The sequence below is a fragment of the Pan troglodytes genome, chromosome 6 (assembly GCF_028858775.2).
Source record: "Pan troglodytes isolate AG18354 chromosome 6, NHGRI_mPanTro3-v2.0_pri, whole genome shotgun sequence".
In the NCBI taxonomy this organism is placed as follows: domain Eukaryota; kingdom Metazoa; phylum Chordata; class Mammalia; order Primates; family Hominidae; genus Pan; species Pan troglodytes.
The window spans coordinates 170,792,667-170,815,204 of record NC_072404.2 but is presented as its reverse complement, the minus strand read 5'-3'; the positions used below and the strand labels follow the sequence as shown (position 1 = coordinate 170,815,204).

At 42.2% G+C, this 22,538-nt stretch overlaps 1 protein-coding gene across 12 annotated transcripts in view; it reads right to left on the bottom strand.

The window, feature by feature from the left end:
* RBM33 (RNA binding motif protein 33) overlaps positions 1-22,538 on the bottom strand; it is a 136,907-nt gene that overhangs the window by 12,257 nt on the left and 102,112 nt on the right. For 4 of the 12 annotated variants that reach the window (XM_009444225.5, XM_009444234.5, XM_009444211.5 and 1 more), the window contains 2 exons: positions 5,218-5,427; positions 2,582-2,770 (listed from right to left, as the gene is read on the bottom strand). In XM_009444225.5, the coding sequence (XP_009442500.3) occupies positions 2,582-2,770; positions 5,218-5,427 (399 nt within the window). The remainder of the gene's footprint in view (positions 1-2,581; positions 2,771-5,217; positions 5,428-22,538) is intronic. The other 8 variants (XM_054655404.2, XM_001146492.8, XM_009444217.5 and 5 more) reach the window with 2 other exon arrangements.

Genomic DNA, 22,538 nt, shown 5'->3' with positions numbered 1-22,538 from the left:
AAAAAATATCTAGTCTTCGAAGAATCAAGTTCTTGTCAAGTTACAATTTCTGAAACATGGTTACAGTTCGAAACTTTTTGGAAGACCATCTTCTGGTTATGACATTTCTACAAAATCTTCTCATTCTTCCTCACTCTTTGAGTCTATAGATAAATGTCTTTGAAATGGACTTTCTGGAGAGGCTTATTAATGTAGTTTAAGGAAGTAAAACACTAATCTGAGAACAAAACTGGCTACCACATCACTGCTACACTGAGAAAAGTTCTCAAATTCCATGGGCTTAAAAAGTATAGTTAACATGCAGTGACAGCCGGGTGCGGTGGTTCACACCTGTAATCCCAGCACTTTGGGAGGCTGAGGCGGGCGGATCACGAGGTCAGGAGATCAAGACCATCCTGGCTAACACAGTGAAACCTCGTCTCTACTAAAAATACAAAAAATTAGCCAGGCATGGCACGCGTCTGTAGTCCCAGCTACTCGCGAGGCTGAGGCAGGAGAATCGCTTGAACCCGCGAGGCGGAGGTTGCGGTGAGCCCAGATCGCACCACTGCATTCCAGCCTGGGCGACAGAGTGAGACTCCGTCTCCAAAAACAAAAACAAAAAATAACATGCAGTTACTAGAATTTTCTAAAATTAAAAGGCCCAAAGGAATGAATACAGGTCCTCCTGGTGTAGACACCACCTGGCATTACACCAGTGAACACTAGGTGGTGCCATATCCCAAAGAGACAGAGACTCGACACTATTCCAAAACATTTAGGATAAAAAATATTTGTGGCTCACGCCTGTAATCCCAGCACTCGAAGGAAATGGAAGCAAATGGAAGGAAAAAGAGACCACTTAAGAGGTCTATACAAACCCACAGTACAAAATGCAAAATTCAATTTAAAAGACAAGACAGAAGTTAGCTGGTTTGGCAATGACTCCAAGCATATTCTCACAATGTAGGCTCTGAGCCTCACTCAATGCTGTGAGAAGCAAACAGTACTTGCTGTTCAGGTATGGATCTTGACAACTCGATCACACTCAAAAATATTCAAGAAAATGATCAAGACTACACAGGATGAAGCAAAGTCCACAAAAGTAGCAGGTGACATATGAAAACAACAGTGCAACCCTTCCGCCCACAGGGAAGTGCAGATCGCCCCAAAGACAGGAGGACCAGCAGGACACTGGGCCACATACGTGAGGCCTCGCCAAGCGCACCCCGTCTGTGGCTCACAACAGACTAGGCTCGGGGTTTTTTCATCTGGACTCACTGCCACACAGTTACTGGACCAGAATTCTCCATCACCATTTATTCTGAGAATCTCAGATTAGGATAACCACATTTTAATCCATCTAAAATGCTCTAGTGTCTACTGTGTTCCTGCAAATTAATCCAGATTATGATCAATTGTTTTGAAATATCCTTAAACATACACTGTACGCTTCTAATAGCTGATGAGGTATTCCTAACTGCCCCGCTAGGGAGCCCGCTCTATCACAAACAGAAGCCAAGGCTTTGGGTTAACTTTCCATTACTACACACCAGTAAAAATGAAACCTATCTCCCCAGGAAGCCAGTAATGAAGATGGCAGCAATTAAACCCAAGTAACATGTATGTTTCTGGAAGAGTTTTCATCTATTCATTTTTAGGAACTGTCAACAGCAGATGGAGATCTAAAACATGTACATTAATTACTCGTATCAACCCTAGTGTTAACATGTTTCCAAATCCACCCATGAAGCTAGAGGCTGTAAGAGATTCTTGAAAGAAAGCACTTTGGACTCCTCAGAACTCTGACATGTACTCTGTGCATCCAAAAATGTCTTATTTCCAAAGTGCTCTGCCCCCAGACACACCAGATCCCACCACGGGACGCACGGTGCATGGCAATGGCAACAATGGGCACCACAGGTGGCACCTGACGGGGAGGCCAGAAATCGGACTGAACAAGCAGGTAGCTTCTTCGCTGGGTCAGCTACAGGGCTCTGGGCCTACAGAGACCAGGAGTTTCTGTGGAAAACCCTGTTTCCAATGGACCTGGAACTGTGTTCCTTTTCATGCATCTCATTTGCAGCCAGCTCAGCAGGCATGTTTCAGCATTAGAGTTAGCCAGCTTTAAATTAAGAGATGAAGATACAATCCAAGATACTGTCATATTTGTAAAATCTAAACCAAGTCACAGCTATTTAGCACATGAAGCTATTTCTGGAAAGCAAGGAAAAGAAGGCTAAATACTTTAAAATGTAATGTTATTACAAATAAAACAAGTCATTTGATAGAACAAAAAATTTTGTATGTATGTGTGCAAGTGTGAACCTTCTATGACAATTAAAAGGATCTCAAAGGATAATCTGTTCAGTTGGAGTATTTATTTCTTAAAATTTATAACTAAGAATCTGAATATTTCAAAATAAACGTTTGAGGCAAATGTTCTGATACTAAGTATGCACAACAGGTTATTTGTCTTATTTCCCAAGTATTATTTTAATATGAAGTAGCCAACACAAAGGGCACTGTGTTTTAAATCAAGAAATGACTCTGTCTTGGGACACAACTACCCGTGGCACAGATGCCACCCCCAGGCGGCTACCTGAATGGGTCCCACTGACATCAGCAGGCTCTTCAGCTGGGCATCCGTGGTGGACGAGGACAGCCCCTCCACAGACACCACGCAGGGCTGGGGCTTGCACTCCACCACCCGCAGGTTCTGCTTGTTTGGCATCAGGCGCCCCCGGCCCATGGGACCAGCCACTCCTCTGCCTCGTCCGTGCATGATGGCCTGGTGACAACAAAGGAAATACATTCAGAGTTTCAAGCCTGAGCTTCTTCCATAGTCACTAAGATATAAAAGTGAACAAATAACTTAGAATCCATTAAAATATACCATGAGCTACAGGATTTTCTGTAGTTTTCTATCCACTATCAGAGAATGTTTTAATAACTAAATGAGACAACTATATCCAGCAAGTTTAAGTGTAGGCGGAGGAAGAGGAGGGAGCTGACGAAGCCTGCACCTCTCCAGGGGCCACACGCTTGTGCTCGGTGGGCACTCTGTGTCATCATCATTCTGTGTAGATCAGGCACCCGTCGGGGCTGAGAAACTTGCTGCAAATGACAGTTCAGAATTTGGATCCTGTCCTGAGAGTCCCAGAGCCCCCATTTCTCCTAGTGTAGTATAGGCTGGTTTAAGCAGGACCTGCTGTGCACAGTGCTAAGTCCACCTTACAGTCACAACAAGCCACAGCATCATGTACCTGACTCCGCTGGCAGAGACTACATGTGCTACCCTGAAACCCTCCCAGGCAGATTCTGCAACCAGAAATTCAGCCGTGGCTGCACATTTCCATCGTCTGCAAGCTTTTCAAAAGAAACAAAACACAATTGTGACTGAGGACCCAGGCATCCCCCAAGTATGATTCTGCTGGTCTAAGGTGGGCCCAAGCATTATCATTTTTAAAAGCTGCCAAGGGTTCAAAACTACTGCTCAAGGAACTTTTAAAAAAGAGGAAACTGCTGAACTTTCCCACACTTTCTCCAGATTAGAAAGTCAGAGAGAACATATGTGCCCAATGTAGCCTAGGACAGCGGTGAAGCGCAGAAGGCAGGGTGGAGATGGACGGCACTAGGTTTCCAGATGGCCTACCCGAATTCTGTTGGGGAGTTTGGGCAGAATGCAAAAGTGGCCTCCCAGTCCATCACAGAAAAAGGCAGAACGTTAGGTGGAAATTGGAATAGAACCTCAGGACATGAGTGTGCACACACACAAAAGGAAACGAAGAGAAAACCTCCACATTTCTAAGTACTCTGAAGAAGGCAGCAAAACTACGCCTGTGAATTAAGTTTTAAAACAGTTGCAAGGGGTTATTTCAAGAGAAACCACACTGGAAAATGCACATGAAAAGTTGCAAGTTACAGTTACCCTGGCTGGAAATCAGAAGTAACTAACTAGTCTTCTGTTCTAACTAGAGTAAGTTATGATATTAACAATAATATCTCTAACAAATGCCTACTTATATACACCAGGCACCAGGTTTTTTTAAATGCATCTTCTTAAAAGATGCTCAGAATTGCTTAAGTAAGATAGGAAACATCATGACCCTCAGTCACAGGAGCATTTACATTTAGGTTGAAGAAACTCAAGTGTGCTGTGCGTGTGCGCGTATGGAGGGTGTTTCTAAGGCCTTTCTCATCATATATTCAGGGATGGCACCTGAAGGAAGAAAATTCAGACCGCAGCGATCTTTAAAGAAATCCATCACTTTAACACTGGCGTTATCACTGAATCTGTCTACACATCTGTTTTCTAGTACAAAATGGAATTTTGTTTGCTCTCATATCATGAGGTGTTTATGAGATAAGACGAAGTAACTTAAGTACTTCAAAAGGAGCCAGAATAGTCTTAATAGTGACACTACTTCTAAAGTGATGAGATGATGAGGGAGAATCAGCGGGCAGACTTGCCGTCCTCCAGAGCGCAAAGCAGGGCTGCGCCCAGGTCTCCCTCTGCATAGCTCCACCCAACAGGTGCTACTGGCTTCTGCACCAAGAGGGCACTTCACTCTCAAGACTCTGGGGAGCCAGAAAGATGCCTCACTAGAAGCTGAGGGGAAGGGTGCTCTGTCACTTGTGTACATGACAGGATGTGCTCCCAGTGCACAGACGGCCACTCCAACAGAAAGGGGGATGGGGAGCACCCTTGCTTCCTGCTTCACAGCCTGAGCTCAGAGAAGCTCCTTCCAATCCCCAGGGTTAAGGGAAGGATTAAGGAGCTGGGAACTGTGGCCTAGAGCAAGTTACTTCATTTCTAAAGACCTCAGTTTCCCCTGTCTCAACTGGGGCCATGAGCATGCACTTGATTTCACATTTGTAAAATTTCTGGTGAGTCAGTGAACACAGGAAGGAAAGCATGCTGACATGCAGCAGCAGGCGCTGTCCCGAGAGCACAGCAGATGCTGCTGGGTAGACAGTTCAGAGCGGCAGGAAGCAATCGCACTCCTGGCTGGCTGTGGGTGCTCTTCTGGGTTTGCTCTGTGAAATAAGTCAGGAGAGGAAAAGGCTTTGGTGAAAATGTTAATGCGTTTTCAAAGCCAGAACAAAGGAAATGACGGTTCACTTATGAATGTGAGTACTACTGTGTGCCATGCGCTACAAATTAGAGCACGTCTGAACACTGCCTCACACCGGCCTTCGCGTTTCCAGGGCTATGTGCGAGGCAACAAGCAGTACCTTCTTCGCCGGGTGAATTCCTTGGATGCTTTTGATCCCTGGAGGGACCGGCGAGTGTGCGTGGGGCCCCGCTGGCAGATGTGGGGGCTGCTGGAGGCCCCCCCTGGTCAGCGTCACCTTGCGGGCAGGCTGTGGTCCCACTTCTGGAGGCTGGGGAAGCCGCTGGGGCTGGCCTTCTGGGTGAAAAAAGCCATCGCTCTCTCCTCCCTGCTGAAACCAAGAAGGCAGCACGTTGTTCAGTGTCTGCTCCACCAAACGCTCGTCCCCAGCATTAGGAAGCCCACCTCAGCCAGTGTTCACCCACAAAGCAAAACCATTTCAAACAAGTGTGACTCGAAACCTGTCATTTCACTAGAGCCAGTAAGGACATTTCTCATTGGAGAGTGGTCAGGTTCTAACAATATGTTTGAAATTTCAAACACTAAGATGCCCTTTAATTACTGTATTTATATAAGAGGTCTGCGATTAAAATAAATGCTGTCGAATTCTGTGAAATACTGGTTATCTTCAAAATACTTCATATCCAACACGCATTTTCACTTTCAGCATGCATTATTCACTTTCAAGAGCATTCTTGTTAAAATGTACAGTTTGCATGAGCAGTGGTTTTAAACTCTTAACTCCTATTCCAACCTACCCTAAGAAGGCAATGAGCCCAAATCCTGCTGGTTGCGACTGTAAGTCTTCCAAACCCATCATGGCGACTTCCACCCCCTGTGGATACGTGAACTTCAAATACTCTGACCTCTCCAATGCAGTGCTCTGAAGCGCCGAAGAGCATCGCAAAATACTGGCTAGAAACTTCCCTTCCTTCTGCTGAGTTACAAGTGCCATTAGCAACTACAGAGTACGTGGATTTCCAAGAAGCGCATTTACTCTACGAAGAACCTTAGAAATATCAGGAATCTTATCTTTTGTGTTTTATTAACAGTCTGTTCATCGATCAGGAGGCACGTACACCTTGGAACTGCACCACCAATGTTGTTCATACGTCCAGGCAGCATAAAAATGTCTTAGGGTGGTGCCTATCAGCTGCTTTCAGTACTGAGTAGTGTTTTTCCCAAAGAACAGCTGAAGGCTGGGAAAGAACAGCAAGGACAGCAGACACCGCCCTGATGAATTATGTCAGGATGGATGCTTGGACTTGAAAAGGAAGATGGAGGCTTTTATTAGCACCAGGCCCACTCTCAACATCGACAGGGAGGGTCAGTCACGGGATAGTAAACCCTTCCCACAGGGTGCTTAGCTGTGCCAGTGTCTCCAGGGGCAACCTGGTCAACCAGCTCAGAAGCAGCCCACATATCCTTATGTGCCGCTCTTCCTACCAAACGTTATCTTGTGGAGACCAAACGGAACAAAGGGCTCTGCAAAAAGAAGGAACATGGGATTGGGGCAAGATGGATGTAGCTTGCTTCTGCTAAGACTGTACAAAGAAACAGGGACTCAAGAAAAGATGAGATGAAAAATGTCACACAGGAATACGTGGCATGAAAATGTCTGCAAATCTTCTCTCTCCAAAACAAGTGTAAGCTGGACAAAATTTCCCAAAACAACATTTGAGGACTCTGGAAATCAAAGAAAATGAAAAGAATGGAGAAGCACTTATTCCTGAGCTGTAAGGACAGTGCAGTGTGTGGCAGCTCCATCAGCACAGAGCCGAAACTCAGTAAGGCCTGAAGTTCCCCAGCAGCACTGGCCATACAGCACCCTCAGAGGGAAAGGCACAGGGAAGCCCATGGGTCTGTGGGCCTCTGGTCATGGTTCAGTTTGGAACAGGCAGCACACCAGCCAGAAATCTGAGAAACCTAATGAGGAAATTCCAGAACGGAAAGTGCTAGAGAAGGCCTAGATGGGCTCTCCCCACATGGCTGCCTGGGAAGCCCCAACCCACACACAGATAACTGGCCATGGGGGGCCATGCAGGGTCCAGAAACCTGAGCACAAGCTCATCCCAGGTGCTGGCTGACCACTAAGCTACGCAGCAGTCGGGTCAACCCCTAGGAAGCTAGGCTGAGAAATAAAAATAATACAAACACTGAACAAAAAATATTTAAACTGAATGGAAACAAAAATACAACACATCAAAATTCAGGGGCTGCAACTTAAGCAATGACATCAAAAAGGAAAAACATCTAAAATCAGTCATTTGAGTTTCTACCTCAAGAAGCTAGTCCCCCGTCCTCAAAAAAGGAAATCAAACCCAAGTAGAAGGAAGGAAAATGATAAAGATGACAGCGAAAAGCAACGGCATGGTAAACAGAAAAAAGATAATCTGTGAAACCAAAAGTTGGTATTTTGAGATCAGCAAAAAATTGATGCTCCTTTAAGGATACTGACCAAGAAAAAAGGAAAGAAGATGAATTACCAAAATAAGGAAACAAAGAGGGATCACCGCAATGGACCCTAAGAAATTTAAAAAACATTACAAGCAACTTTACATCAACACACTAGACAATTTACATGAAATGAGCAAATTCCACGAGACACAAGTACCAAAAATGACCGAAAGAGAAAATACGAATAGAACTCTAAGAAGTAAAGACAATGAATTAAAAACCATTCACAAAGAAAAACAAAGACCCAAATAGCTTCACCAGTAAGTTTTACCAAATATTTAAGGAAGAAAGACTACCAAGCTTACGCAATCTCTTTCAGAAAACAGAAAAGGCAGAAGCACTTCCCCACTCATTCTTTGGGCCTGGTATTACCCTAATACAAGGCCAAAGGCATCAAAAGAGAAGACAACTGCACAAGAATATTCCTCATAAACATACATGAAAAAAAATCCCCAACAGAATATTAGCAGACTAAATCTAGCAACACGGAAAAGGGATCACACCTCATGACCAGGTAAGATTCATCCCAGAAGCGCAGGGCTGGTTTAACACCCCCCCCCCCCCCCCCCCCGGTTAATCAAGGGAACACACTACACAAAGGAAAGGACCGTGTGTATATCTGCTATCGTCCAGCCAGGGCTGCGGGTGACTGAGCCAGATGGGTTCTCCCACCTAACGCTCTATGACTCTACCATGTGAATTATCATCGCCTGAAACGTGCGATCTTACTGGGAGTCGCTCCTGTCTTACAGGGGCTACCCTCAACCCCCACATGAAAATGGAAGCACTGTGAAAAGGCAGACCACTCGCAAAATCCAAAGTCAGGCTGGTAGTTTGTGCCTCTTAAATCTTCTCCACAAGGTCTTCTACCCAAGGTGTGAGTTGGTATCCCACCAGGCAGGGAGGGCCTATCCTGAGTACACAATTTTTCAGTCTGTATCTTAAAAAACTACGTGAATTCTCTCTAGTTTTATACATGCTTGAAATTTTCTATACTAAAAAGTTTTAAAATTTAAAAATATATACCACATACCCTCATCTTTCATGAGAACCAGTGACCATTAATTTATCCAAAATCCTATTGCAATGTTGTTGCCTGACAGTACAATCTTAGTATGAGATTCATAAATTCACTATGCACGTGTTCAGCTGTACTGCCACTGAAAACATTCCTCCTCTTTACAAGCGCGAACACTTCACACCAACCTCCAGGGCCCATGTTAGGTGGAGGGGACATCAGACCACTCAGTTCTCCACACAACTCAGCAACCCAACAGTCTTACTGACTGTGATTCTCCAACTTCTACCCTTTCCACTAACGTGGGCAAATGCATGGACTGTGGAAGGTTTGCTCTCTAAGAAGGACTTCCATCGTATGAACTTAAGCAATCTAAATCAGCTCCCTGGTAGCTTAACCAACTAGGTCTCCAAGGATGCCGACCACAACATTTGCTGTCTTGTAAGTGCTTGAGAGAAGCCAGTGGTTTAGACCCCAGTGGATCTCTTGTTCAGCACACCAAAATGTCTCATGCACACGGAAGGCACTGAAATATTTAGTGAATAGATCAGTAAATAGTTGCTTGTACTTTATAAAGTTAAGTAGTTCTGAATGTGCTAAGAGAGATTACAGCATCAGAATACTAGGTTACAGCCACTGTCAATCAGTACACACCTATTTACTACGCCACTAAGATAATAAAAGGCCAGCTTTCAGCCCAGCAACATGAAGTGTCACGTGGCAGAAAGAGAGGCCACAGTACCTTTGGCCTGGAGGGAACGATGTTCACAGAACATGACAGACGGCAAGATGAATGCTCTGGCCGGTTTCCCTGGCAATCCAAAGCTAGAAACAAGATGGTCTAGAGAGGAAACTTTAACAACAATAGGTGGCACCAAAAGGAGGATGTTATTATTTGCATGTTGTAAGGTATACAATGTGTATGTGTACTTGGGTGATAAACACATAACACTGTAGTAATTTGATAATTTTTAAACTGTGCTTTGGGAGGCCGAGACGGGTGGATCACGAGGTCAGGAGATCGAGACCATCCTGGCTAACACGGTGAAACCCCATCTCTACTAAAAATACAAAAAAAATTAGCCGGGCGCGGTGGCGGGCGCCTGTAGTCCCAGCTACTCGGGAGGCTGAGGCAGGAGAATGGCGTGAACCCGGGAGGCGGAGCTTGCAGTGAGCCAAGATCGCACCACTGCACTCCAGCCTGGGCGACAGAGCGAGACTCCATCTCAAAAAAAAAAAAAAGAACATAAACATTGAGTCAATAAATACCCCGAATAAGAAAAAGTTTTCTTCATCGTTATTTTGGGTAAGAGACTGGTGAAAATTTATGTCTGGTGACATTAATGTCAGATAAGAACTCTGAAAAATAAAGTTCTAAACTTTTATTTTCCATTGAAGGAAAGTTTATTTTTTAAGTAGGCTTGATCTCTATTTAAAGTTCAGAAATACAGGTATTACAAAAAGCCTTTCCCTTCCTCATCTGTTTCAAAAAAACTAAAATTTCCTTATGCAGATCTTGTAACATAAAGAAAGGGTCCTGATGTGATGGTGTCATACCTCGTTGACGACTTTCTAAGAAATGGCCTGAAAAGACAGGAATAAGGCCTGTGATGAGACAGTCCCTGCAGACAGAGACCTCACCTCCTAGTGCCACCTCTGCTCATTCTGTGGGGCCGGGTGGGCCTTCCTGGGCCTGCCGCTGCACTCCTCCCTGCTTGGGAAGCTCTTGGGCCCAGACTGACAGACTCTTCGGTCCCAGTGGCAGGTTGGGATGCAGCTACTTGGTTTTTCTTCCCAGTGGGTCTGGCTCTCGGTGGTCTCTTGCTTCCTGGAGGCATGTGCACCACAGTGTCCTCAGGGCAGGCAGACACCAGAAGACACAGAAAGTGGGGTGCTTCAGAGTCTTGTGATGCCGACTACCCAACTTTCAAGGAAAGACTCTTCCTACAAACCTGCTCAGCAGAAAGAAGCCCTGCCTGGGTAAGCTCTGGAGCTGCTTATATCCAAGACAAGTTTTTGTACCTTATACAGCAGGGGTCCCCAACCCTCACTACCAGTCTGTGGCCTGTTAGGAACTGAGCTGCATGCACCGCAGGAGGTGAGCAGCAGGCAGGCAAGCATTACTGCCTAAGCTCCGCCTCCTGTCGGATCAGCAGCGGCATTCGATTCTCACGGGAGCATGAATCCTACTGTGAACTGCGCACGCGAGGGATCTAGGTTGCCAGCTCCTTATAAGACTCTAATGTCTGATGATCTGAGGTGCAACAATTTCATCCTGAAACCATTCCCCACCGCCAACCCCAGTCCACGGAAAAACTGTCTTCCAAGAAACCAGTCCCTGGTGCCAGTAAGGTTGGGGACCCTGTTATATAGCAACAAATGATATCATAAAACTTTATAATGGAAATTTTCAAGGCACTCCTGGGATCTTAATCATCAAGAGTTTTGGTATTATTCAATATATTCACTTAGTACTGGCAGTGAAATAATCCATAGCTCATATCTGTTGAATGTCTACAACAGGACAAGAAATGTACTAGGGTCCGTACAGACATTGTTTTCCTTCAGTCCTCCTGATGGAGTTTTGCTATTTTGTCCCTCCCCAAATCTTCTGTTGAAATGTATCCCCAGTGCTGGAGGTGGGGCTTAGTGGGAGGTGTTTGGATCATGGGGCGGATGACTGTGAATGGCTTAGGCCATCCCCTTGGTGATAAGCAAGCTGAGTTCACAAAAGATCTGGCCATTCAGAGTGCGTGGCGCATGCCCCGGCCCCCACCCCACACCACCATGCTCCTGCTTTTGCCATGAAATGCGCCTGCTCCCCACTCTGCATTCCACCATGATTGGAAGCTTCCTGAGGCCTCCCTAGAAGCCAAGCAGATGCCGGCACCATGCTTCCTGTAAAGCCTGCAGAACCCTGGGCCAATTAAACCTCTTCTCTTCATAAATTATCCAGTCTCAGGTATTTCTTTATAGCAGTGCAAGAACTGCCTAATACATCTCCCTGAGAGGTAAGTAGTAGTATCCTCATTGTGCCCATTAAACAAACTTCAGTCACACAATAAGCGCTGGAACATCTTTCTGGCTCCAAAACCGGGGGAGGAGTTTACACTGACATATTTTGAAACTATTTTCAGACAGAGTTGAAACAAACGGGATCAACAATTAAATCACTTTAAATGAAGGGCTACTATAATGCTGTGCTTCTGAATTTTTCTGAAGATCATGCTAAGCAATGAAGGCTTGAATATAAGTAAAAGGTTGTTTCATTTTGTAAGAAAAAAATGAATTTTTTTTCTAATTAAAAGAACAATTATTCCCTTTTGACTTAGCATGAGGAAAAGCTAATTCTACAGAACAGTTTCAAGTTCCCGGGTTTTACTCCAGTTCACACTAGAATGTGAACTAGCATACACATTCCTAGGTTGTGGCCAGGAGCGTAGTTTGGATCAGGTGAACAACTTCTACCCATGGGTCAAATTCTCCCATTGACTCTTCGATTCAACAATTTGTCCCTTTGGATTCTGTTGATCACATTCAAATTTTACTTTATTAGTGGTTTTGTTTTTGAGAAAATTTTCATTTCACCTTTCCCAATGGACAGACGTTTATTTCAAGGTACACTTCAGCCCATACTGTGGTTGACACTACAATCTCTGTCAAGAAGTAGGCAAGCATTACTCTGAATGGCATCTAATACAGCTTGGTGGTCCTAATCATTACTTGTAAACTGACAAGTCCTATTTTAGCCACAAAATCAGGTATTACAACAGCCATGCTGGGGAAAGGAAAATATGGGTTTTGATACTACCCAGATACCACAGATGCTACCCACCACCAAGCTACCTGGCTATCTGGAAACTGCTGGTGACGTTTCTGCCCAAATTTTGCTGCCTACTTTGCAACTTGTGCTTTCGCCTGGGGTTTTACCATTCACTCCAACTCACGGGCGGCACAGAGTGACATTCAGCCTCTCCTGGGTTTCCAACGTGCTCAGATTAAACATCACGATCCCAGCTACCATTTCATGTCATCTCTCAGAACAAATAGCAAGCAGAGTGCACCATGAGAGGAGTGAACTGCAACGCGCTAGACTCACACTTGGCCCAATTTATATGGCAGGATCAATGTGGAAACAACGCTTTCAATTCCCTTTTACTGCATATACCAAAACAACTTCCTGATTTTGACTTTTGATTTTAGTATGTTGTAGTACAAATATCCAGGAACAAATTCTTCAACTGATTACATCTGAGAAACAAATTGATTACATATTTTTATACCTATACTCACACACACAGACAAGATTTGAATAAGAACCAAGCCAAATTAAATCTACCCATTTATTTATAAGTCTTCTATAAGGTTATAGTTATGCATATAATTACAGCATTGAAAGAGATCCTAAAATTACTAGTACTTAGTTAAGTAAATTTTAAAATACTGTTGATTCAAATTGAATTTTAGAAGGCTGTTATCTTAACATCCGCATATAAGTGTTGTATGTGGGTGACAGACTATACATTCTATTCATAAAAAGTATGTTTGCTTTGAAACTGAATTTTCCCAGGGTGGTGTTCGCTTTTTAACTCTTCAAACAACACAAGGTTCAGACAGCATTTTAAATATCTTCTACTTCCTCCAAAGCACACGAGAGAGAAAAGAAGTTTTGTCATCTCTGGTCAAACCAGAAACATTTTTTTTCCCACAAATGATTATGTTTTAATGCTATAAAAATCGCTTTTTAGACTAGTTTTTTTTGTATATTTATAAAAGGCACTATTTGAATTAAGTAAGCTTAGGGAATACTTTTTATCAGCTTAATCATTACAAAAAAAAAGAGGTCTGTAGCCCCCAACATTAGCAGGACAAATTTATTTATAACAAATGGTTTAAATGCATAGATAAAAACACCTACTGATATTGTCAGGGCTTCCTGCAATTTGACAGATCAAATCTTATTTTCACTCTTAAACCCCACGAAGAAGTGCTATCACTGACTTGCATTCACTAGCAAGCAAATTGATTAACCCCCTCTATAGAAATCTCAACTCTTGATTATACCTATCAGATGCTAAGCAGCATTATTCTAGAGTGACAACACTTGACAAATTCCCCAACCATTTTTCTCAGCCTTTGTGGCCCTGCTAACTTGTATTAACCCTGATGAAAAATTAATTTTCCTTATCTTCTTCTAAACCCCAAAATCCAAATCCGCCAAACTGGCAACTCTTTCTGTAAAGGTATTATGAAAACCTCTAAAAGATTAATTGCGTGTCTTCAGGTGACATTAAATTAATTTCTGTACTCATGACAGACATTTGATACTCCATACTGAGAGGACAGATAACATTGTCAGGACACACAGAAGGACAGGGGTGTAGTGTCCCAGGGCAGCCTCTTATGAATTCTCCTTTCGATAAGGCCATACTTCACTGTCACCGCCAATGTTGCTGATCTTACAGTCCAGAGACCTCACTGAACAGGTTTCTATTAACTACAACAATGCTGGGCCTATCCCTGTAATCTTTATAAAGCTCACTCAAAATGTGGACAATAAATGATATGCATGCTGTACGAAGTTTCTAAATATAAATACATTTAGGGCTTCTCATTTTTTTCTCTGAAGACTACTGGATTAAAGAAGAGGGGGTAAAAGAAAATATTAATAAACAGGCTCACATTCTCTTTCTTCTCTGCAATGAATTATCCTCATGAAATAGTAAGCATGCAAAACATGGGGAGCACTTACATCTAAAATACTGCCTATCTGGAACTAGGTCTACACAGGCAGAATTAAAACCAAATCCGTAAGGTTAGAGAGACCAGGTTGGACAGACCTCCTAACTACCAAGCTTCATGAAAGAAAAGGGTTCTCTTAGCACATGCATTTGACTTTCTAGTACGGTATGGTGAGAACGTGGCACAGTTATTCAAGTGCTTGCTCTCTAACAGTCTACCTTTCTGACATTAGCTAGGCCTGGGGAGATCTTTAAAAAGCAAGATTAGCTGACCTTTGAAGGAACAAACCAAAGCCTTGAGCCTCTGAGGGGATCTCATACCCCAGGATTCTCCAATTTTGACAGCACAAATCTACCAGTCTAAAAAGTAAAGGATTACTAAAGTAAGCCAGGCACCTCCAGATGCTGTGGCTTATGAGGCAGGGTGTGAAGTCTATCTCTTCCAGCCACACAGTCCCTCACAGAGGGGTGCAGCCCCAGGCTCTGAAAAGTGGCCCTTCCACCCTGCCCTGGAAGAGTGGCTCCAAAGGACCTGCTCTGTAGCACTGAGCAAGTTCTGCAGAACAGGTGACCAGGATCCTACCTGGGTAGGCTGTTGAAAGTTAGGGGAGGGAAGTTACCTAAGACATTGAAGAAAGCAGATTCCCCTTCTGGCTGGGGTGGGTGAGTGAGCTAATCCTGATTCCTAACTGAAGGTGAATTATTTCTGATTCACCTGCTAATTTTACTCCCTAACATCATACCCCTAAAAAAATCATAAATTAATGAGTATGGAAATTCTTATGTGTTCAAAATGATTTATGTCCTCTAATGACCAATGGCCTATCTTGCCATGTTTAGAGGCCACATGATTAAGAATGCTTAAAAAGTAGTCTCTTTGGAAATTATCAATTCTGCCCACACTAAGACATTTCAAAGCTCTTAAAAACAAGTATTCATGCACAATTGTTTCTCCTCCAAAAGGAAGATGCTAGACTGTATATCTTATCAAATAAGTGATTAATCAGGATTCTATATGCCCTATTTTTCTTTCACTCTTCTGCTATTTGCCTGTTGGCCATTTTACCACTCATTAGCACCTTTAAACAAATGAGGTCAAACTCCACCCAGCCAACTTGGCAGGCATGAGGTGCCTGCCCAGCGCCTCCACGCTCCTCCCCTGCCCCAAGCACCTCAATGTGCATCTCTCGTGGCCCCCACCTCTGTGTCAAAAGCCATTTACACTCAGTCTCCCTTCCTGCCTAGTCTTCCCAGAACTGTCCTGTTGGAAATCCACCTGCAGCTCTGCCCTTCTCATGGGCAAGTTCAGACTGGGAACCCTACTTCTGAGTCGCTTCTATCTGGCCCCTCTCAGCTCCTCCTTAGCTCTGCTACTCATCCACTCCCAGGCGCTGCCAGAGATCATCCTAGGAAGTCACCTTCTGCCAGAAATCAAGCGACCAGAACAGCGGCATCCTCCTGTCTGGGACCTTAGAGGCTAAAAAACGCGGGTTCCCCTGAATGACACTCACAAGGTGGAGGCTCTGCCTTTGCATGGGTCTTCACCACAAACAAGTTACCACTGCAGATTTGCCACTTAACACAATTCAAACAGCAGCAAAACAGGATGTGAAATATCCCATTTTGCAAATGAAGAAAGGAGGACTTTCAGGAGGCAATAATAAATTTTTGCAGGAAATAATGCCCAGAAGAATTAGTAATGATTCATGCTTTTTGTCTTTTTCCAAATTTTGCTTACTTACTGGTATCATCTAAATGTCAACAGAAACAACTACTACTTTTATCATCAGAAGTACTGGGGAAAGGGGTAAGAACACTGCTAATTCCTCCTTTGCTATTTCAGTAAGAGAGTGCAAGCCATGTTGCCATTTTTAACGTAGTATTTAAATATCTTAAACATTTATAATGTACCTGAAACTGCCTTACATCCTGGACACACAAAAAAAGACCAAAACCCCACTCAGGTAAGCAGCAGTAACATCAGGAGCCGGCTCTGAAAACACACGGTCAGATGAGAAGATCGGGCTGCAGAAGAGGAACAAAGAAAGGACGAACCAGTGTGCGTGGGAGCGGCCATCCAGGGAGGCGTCCCAGAAGACGACCCACTTGAGCTGCATCCAAAGTAATAAGTGGGCCAGAGGCATGAAACATGGCACATCCAGAGAAGGAGCAGGAGTGACAGTAGCAAATTCTAACCCCAACCGAAGTGCTGAGGAATTTCCATGGGTTTAGACCAGTGGTTCTCACAGGGCGATGGGCGGCCTCAGAAGCATGTGATGCACGTTTCTGCCCAGCTCTCAACTCAGTGCTCAGCTGTGTCTCATGCCTTTCCATGTACCAACACTTAGGTTAGAACCTCAACAAAATTTGCAAATAATGACTGTCAATCTTTTGTTTGGGTTTATAGCGGATGAGGGACTCACTTTAAATATCTAAATAGTAATGTTTAATTCTTAGAACTATCAACTACAATAATTCAAAAAATGAAATCAAAATAGCAAAAATTACTTCCTAATTCCCACCAATGACCTATTTCAAAAAATACAGTACAAAAGCAGTATCTGTATGAGCCATTTTCCTTTCTTTGCAACTCACTGTAGAAGAATCAAAAATGTGCTGAGCGGGCCCAGAAGACAGGACAGACAAAAGCAGTGGGCACAACTGGCCCCCAGATCTCCACTCTAAGGACCTGGAGCTTCCAAGCAGCAGGACCAATTCCAGAGCCCACGCAGAGAAGGAACAAGGTGAGCTCGAACATCTTCTTGCACCAGAAAGTGAGGACATGTTCCAAGAGTAATGGCAACAAATCAAAGGACACAGAAACCAGTTTAAAGGGGCTCTCACTGGTCAATCTGGTACAATTCTAACATCAACATAAATAATGACAGTGACAGTTCATTGCATAAAGTAACAATTCATACACCCACACTGACATAAACAAATGAACAAATAGATGAAGGAGAAGTGTAAATTATCACAGCAGGAGTATGACAGCTAACAAATACAGGAGTGTTGGCATTAGAAAAACTTCAGTGCCTGCTAACAATAGCGAAAATTTGATCAGAAATGGGATATTTACATAGTCCCAATAGTCTCAAAGTATCTTCCTATAAATTACTTACTAGTTACAAAGGGTAAAACTGTAACATTACAGAGGAGAGACTTGGCAAACATCACTTTTACCCACCCGCCGCCCCATCAAAGTTAATCTTGTCAATATTGGACAAACCTCCCAACTGAACGCACTAAGAAGGACCCGATATCCCCTCTGGGGTGTTCCTGCCAAATATGGACAACCTGAAACCGATCAGGATGAATCATAAAATAATCCAAATTAAAGGGCATTCCCTCTGCTCTTTCAAAAGGTCAAGGGCAAGAAACAGCAGATTTAGGGGACACTATGAATATAATGCATGATCCTGGCTGGACCCTGAAAGGTGGGGGTTAGCTACAGAGGACATAATTGGTCCAGTGAATAAAATCTGAATATGTACTATGGATAAGATGATAGTATCAGTGCACAACAATTTTTATTTTTGATAATGTACAAATATGGTTTTGTAAGAGAGTATCTGTGTGCTGAATCATAACACACCATGTCTCCAACCTACTCTCGAAGGTTTGGGAAAGAAGGTTTTTGTGCATGCAAATGAACAAAAAGACAGACCAGGATAAAGCAAACTTGACAAAATGTAAACAACTGGTGAATCTGATAAAGAACGTATGAGAGTTTCTCCTACTGTTCTTAAAACTAAAATTATATTAAAACATTCCCTTTCCCACCTCCCCAAGCTCCACAAAACGGATCAGGTATATACATATCATTCCAAAAGTGGGAGTAACTTTTGAGAAGGTAGGAAGGGAAGAAATTTACAAATGCAGTCCAAAGCCATAAAAGCATGATCCCACAAATAAACTGGGACCTTCGGCATGCAGCATTTTGACAGCCTTTTAAAAATAAAATACAAGAGCATCACAATTGGACAGCTGGCTTTCCTGCGGGGGCATTCTGTGCTGCTCCCATTTCTCTGTGTGGCCAACAGAATAAAGGACTGTTTACTTAATTTGCTGCCAAATTCTTAAAATTTTCATTAACTTGATTAGAATAAAGCAGCTGAATTGGTATTTGCTTTCATTTTCTTAAAGATCAATATAAACAGCCACTCCAAAAAAAAAAAAAACCATTTTCTTTTTCCTTCAACTAAAAGGGTGGTAACATTTATTGAGTTATTATCACATACTCAAGCACTGTACCACTAACTTTACATGATTATGACATTTAATCCTTACAAGGATCCTGGGAGGAGAGTTGGTTCTCATTGTACTGATGAGGAAACTGGGATTCATTGAGGCCAGGCAACCAAGGTTACAGAGATGCAAAATGAAAACCAAGATGCAAACACTTCAAAGACTATACCATTCTCCCTAAATAGGAAGACAGAAACTGACCGCCTAAGGCAAAGAATTTCCCCTGGCACTTGTTTGTTCTAATTCCTTTTTCCTGTGTTTAATCACACAGACTGGTTTTAGATGACTATAGTAAGTTTACACTAAGTAAATATTTTATACTTTTTATATTTGCTGTTATTACTTGAATTGTTTTTCTGGGAATTATGTACAGGTTATGAACAAAATTATAATGTAACAAGGTTGTTCTTTTGGTTTCTTAAACACTGAAAAATAGCTTTCTGAGAAATGGGCAAATGGAGAATATTTCTATATTCTAAGTAATTAAAAGAGAACCATTCCATGAAATATAATTCTACAGATGAACTATTTACTTAATAGTCAGGAAGGCACATAAAATTTTAGCAGTATTTGCTGCTAACACTACTTATAAGCAGCATTAATTTGTTCCTTTTGTAATCTCACCTAGCAAATCCAGACAGTAAAATGAGTGGAAAAAAAATGGAAATTCACGTACACAGAAATTGATTAGCCTCATAACAAAAGATCTCTTTCCATTTCAAATTCCCCTAATATTTCCCTTCAAAGTTTTAAATGCAAAATGTGACTTAATTTGATTCACACAGAAATGTTCAAGGATAGATTCACACAGCACGTAGCAAGTGATGGCTATTCTTAACCAGGACACAATATGCACTCCCTTTCCTGGGCCAGCGGCCCAGGTTCTGGAACCGGGATGATGGAACCCCAGCCACTCGCCAGGCCTATATTCAAAGCTGAGGCTACTTACCAACCAGGCTGCTTTTTCATGTATCAAATCCTTCTCAGCCTATTGTTCCAGGCAGTCACTATCAGTCTGTTGCACTGGCAACCAAAATGAAACCTAACCATCATCATCATCATCATCATTATCCTAAGAGCCCCCATTAAGCATTTTCCGAATCAATCTGGACTGCTAACAGTAGAATATTATCCCCAATCAAGAAACAAATAACACCATGAAAAACACAGCAGATAAAATAGACAACTATCATAAACAAGGGTGAAGAGCGTAAGATTCAGCACTAACCCACAGGTGGAAGCCCAGCTCTACCACCTAGTAGGTGTGCGGCGGCCCTAGGCTGGTTACATAGCCTCTTTGAGATTCAACGCACTCGCCTCAGAAGGATGTTGTGAGTACATGCTAAACACTCAATAAATAATAGCCACTACTATTATCTGGCATAAAAATCACATAATTTATTTCTAAAAGGGGCCTTAGAAGCATTCTACAAAGAAAATGGGAAGTTATGAAATGCCTTCTGTGTACCAGAAGCTTTCATTTACTGATGCCTCACAGCAGACTTACTAACCCCACTTGCAGACTGGAAATTAAAGTTCAGAAAAATGAAATGATTGTTCAGGGTCCCAAAGAACAGACAACTATTCAAACAGGAGTCTTTCTGCACCCAAAGCCACACTGTTTTACCCCATCACATGACTGCGTGCACAGGTGAGCTCTCAGTCCTAGAGAAAGGCTCCAATCTCTATACTCTACAGCAAGAAATTTCAGAGCAGCCAATGGCAAAACGCAATGCCAACAATAGCCCTTGAATCTGCATAGTCACTTTTCAAGCTTTAAACCAAGACGTTGACCCTAGTCAACACAATCGTGTAAGAAACAATACCAGGAAGCATGCTGCTCATCTCTTTTCGAAAATGTTCCCTATGCACACGCATACTGCAGCAGCAGCCACAAAGAGGACCACCAAGAAAGGACTAGACATTCTCTTACAATAAGGACCAAGGAAAATCACCTGAAAGGCGATATAATTAACCACAGGGCAGACTACAAAAACCTATGGTCTTAAGACTCAGCCTCTCTCACCTTTCAAAAAACCCAGTTTAATAAAACCCAACGATAAATTATTTCATTATAAGTAACGACATATGGAAAATATAGAAGAAAACTCCATTTGATTCACAATTGCCTCACAGACATGAGTACACTCACAGAAACCTAATTAAATTGTATATCATAGTAAGAATGGCAAGAAAACTGTGCTTTCATAAACATGTGAACAATCCTGTGGACACATATTTCAACTGCAATCACCCACCAGAGCACAAGTTCTTGAATGGCACTATGCAAAGATAGTTTGCTATCCTGTCTAGAGCCGTGAAGAATAGGAGACTACTGAATGCAAAGAATAATTGAATTAAATGCATTAGATTTAGTTACACTAGTTAAATTAGAAAAAAGGGAAGGAGGTAATTTAGGTTAGGATATAGTATAGGTTAGAAAAAATGGGAAATGCGAACCAACAATAAAATGTTTTTATTAAATAAGTAATCATAAAACTAAAATGTATATAATAATATTCTGTATAGGTACTATGTACAAGTTAATCGTCCCCAAATGCTAAGCTCCTGTCAGCCAAGGCCTGCTCAGCCCTCAGCTCCTTAAGATTTTCATAGGCAGAAAACATCCCTGAGCATTAAGATCACAGCCCCCATATGCAGAGAATGCCTCTCCAGCAGCCAGGAACAGAAACACAAGCCAAAATAAATGCTTCCTTTTTGCACTGTCTGAAATAAGCACAATTTGCAATTAACCACCATTAGGAATATGTTCTCTTAAAAATAGTCCTCACCCACAAAAAAACAAAAAACAATGCCATTAGGCAAATACTATTTGTTCTGGTTCAGAGAAATACGAACAAGACATCTTCCCTGCTAGGTCAAAAGTGCCAATGTGCTATTGGAGGGGACTGAGTAAACCCTAAGATACGAACATGTGGGCTAGTTAACACTTAAGAAGTAAAAGATAAAGAGCTGTTCCAAAGTACTGGTTTGACAGCTATTTTCATGAAAAATTCCTTTGTTTTTCCTATTTATTGTAAAATTAGCATGATTTTGGAATTAGGTCTGATATAAATTTTTTCCATTGGAGAAAAAGAGTAAAAATTCATGTAGATAAAATTCTTTTAAAGGAAAGCTGTTTATGAGTGTAAAAGCTGCTCTTTGATGGTAGAAACTGGACCCTTCACTTCCCAGCCTGCCAGTGCAGGGTACATGCAGCCCTGTACATCGGCCATTGTAACAAACAGCACCAGTTCTGGTTGCTATGGGAAAAGGCCTAATTCCCAACAATGGCCAACATCTCATCTTAAAAAAAGTCTGTAACACAAGTAAAAGAATGAGACACTGATTAACACAGTACACTTAAAAACAAGGTCAAAAGCAAAAGGGCCATAAACACTGAAGAAACTGAGTGCTTGAGTTCTCACCTAAAGGTAACAAATTCATATAATATGAAAACAATTTTATGTAACACCATTCTTCTCAACATTTCTAATTACAATGAATAGATGTGAGAAAACAGATTCAGATAAAATTATGCATCCTACTGGATAGTCTACATATGGAACTTCTAATCACAGTATTTTATAAAGATTTTCTTATAGCACATGAAAAAGTCAAAGTTTTGTTCTACAAACCTAGAAATAAAAGCACTAAATCTCAGCTAATTAACCAACTAACAAAATGAGTTATTCTTAAGCACAAGCAAGGAGACGAAGTAACGTTCTCCTTCACATGATCACATGTCCTACCATCCTGAAATGGACTAAAAGAGATAAGTTATTTTCTTTTTTTACTGTATATATTTTTTGTGTCTTTTAAAGCAATCGTTGCTAGCTGGTTTACTCTAGAAGCCTATGTTTACAACTTTCCTACTTTCTTCCTCAGTTTATAATATAAATTGCATACAATGAATAGCACTGTTATAGGGCAGAGCAATTACAGAGACCATAGTATTTGTTACAGAATTCATTTTCA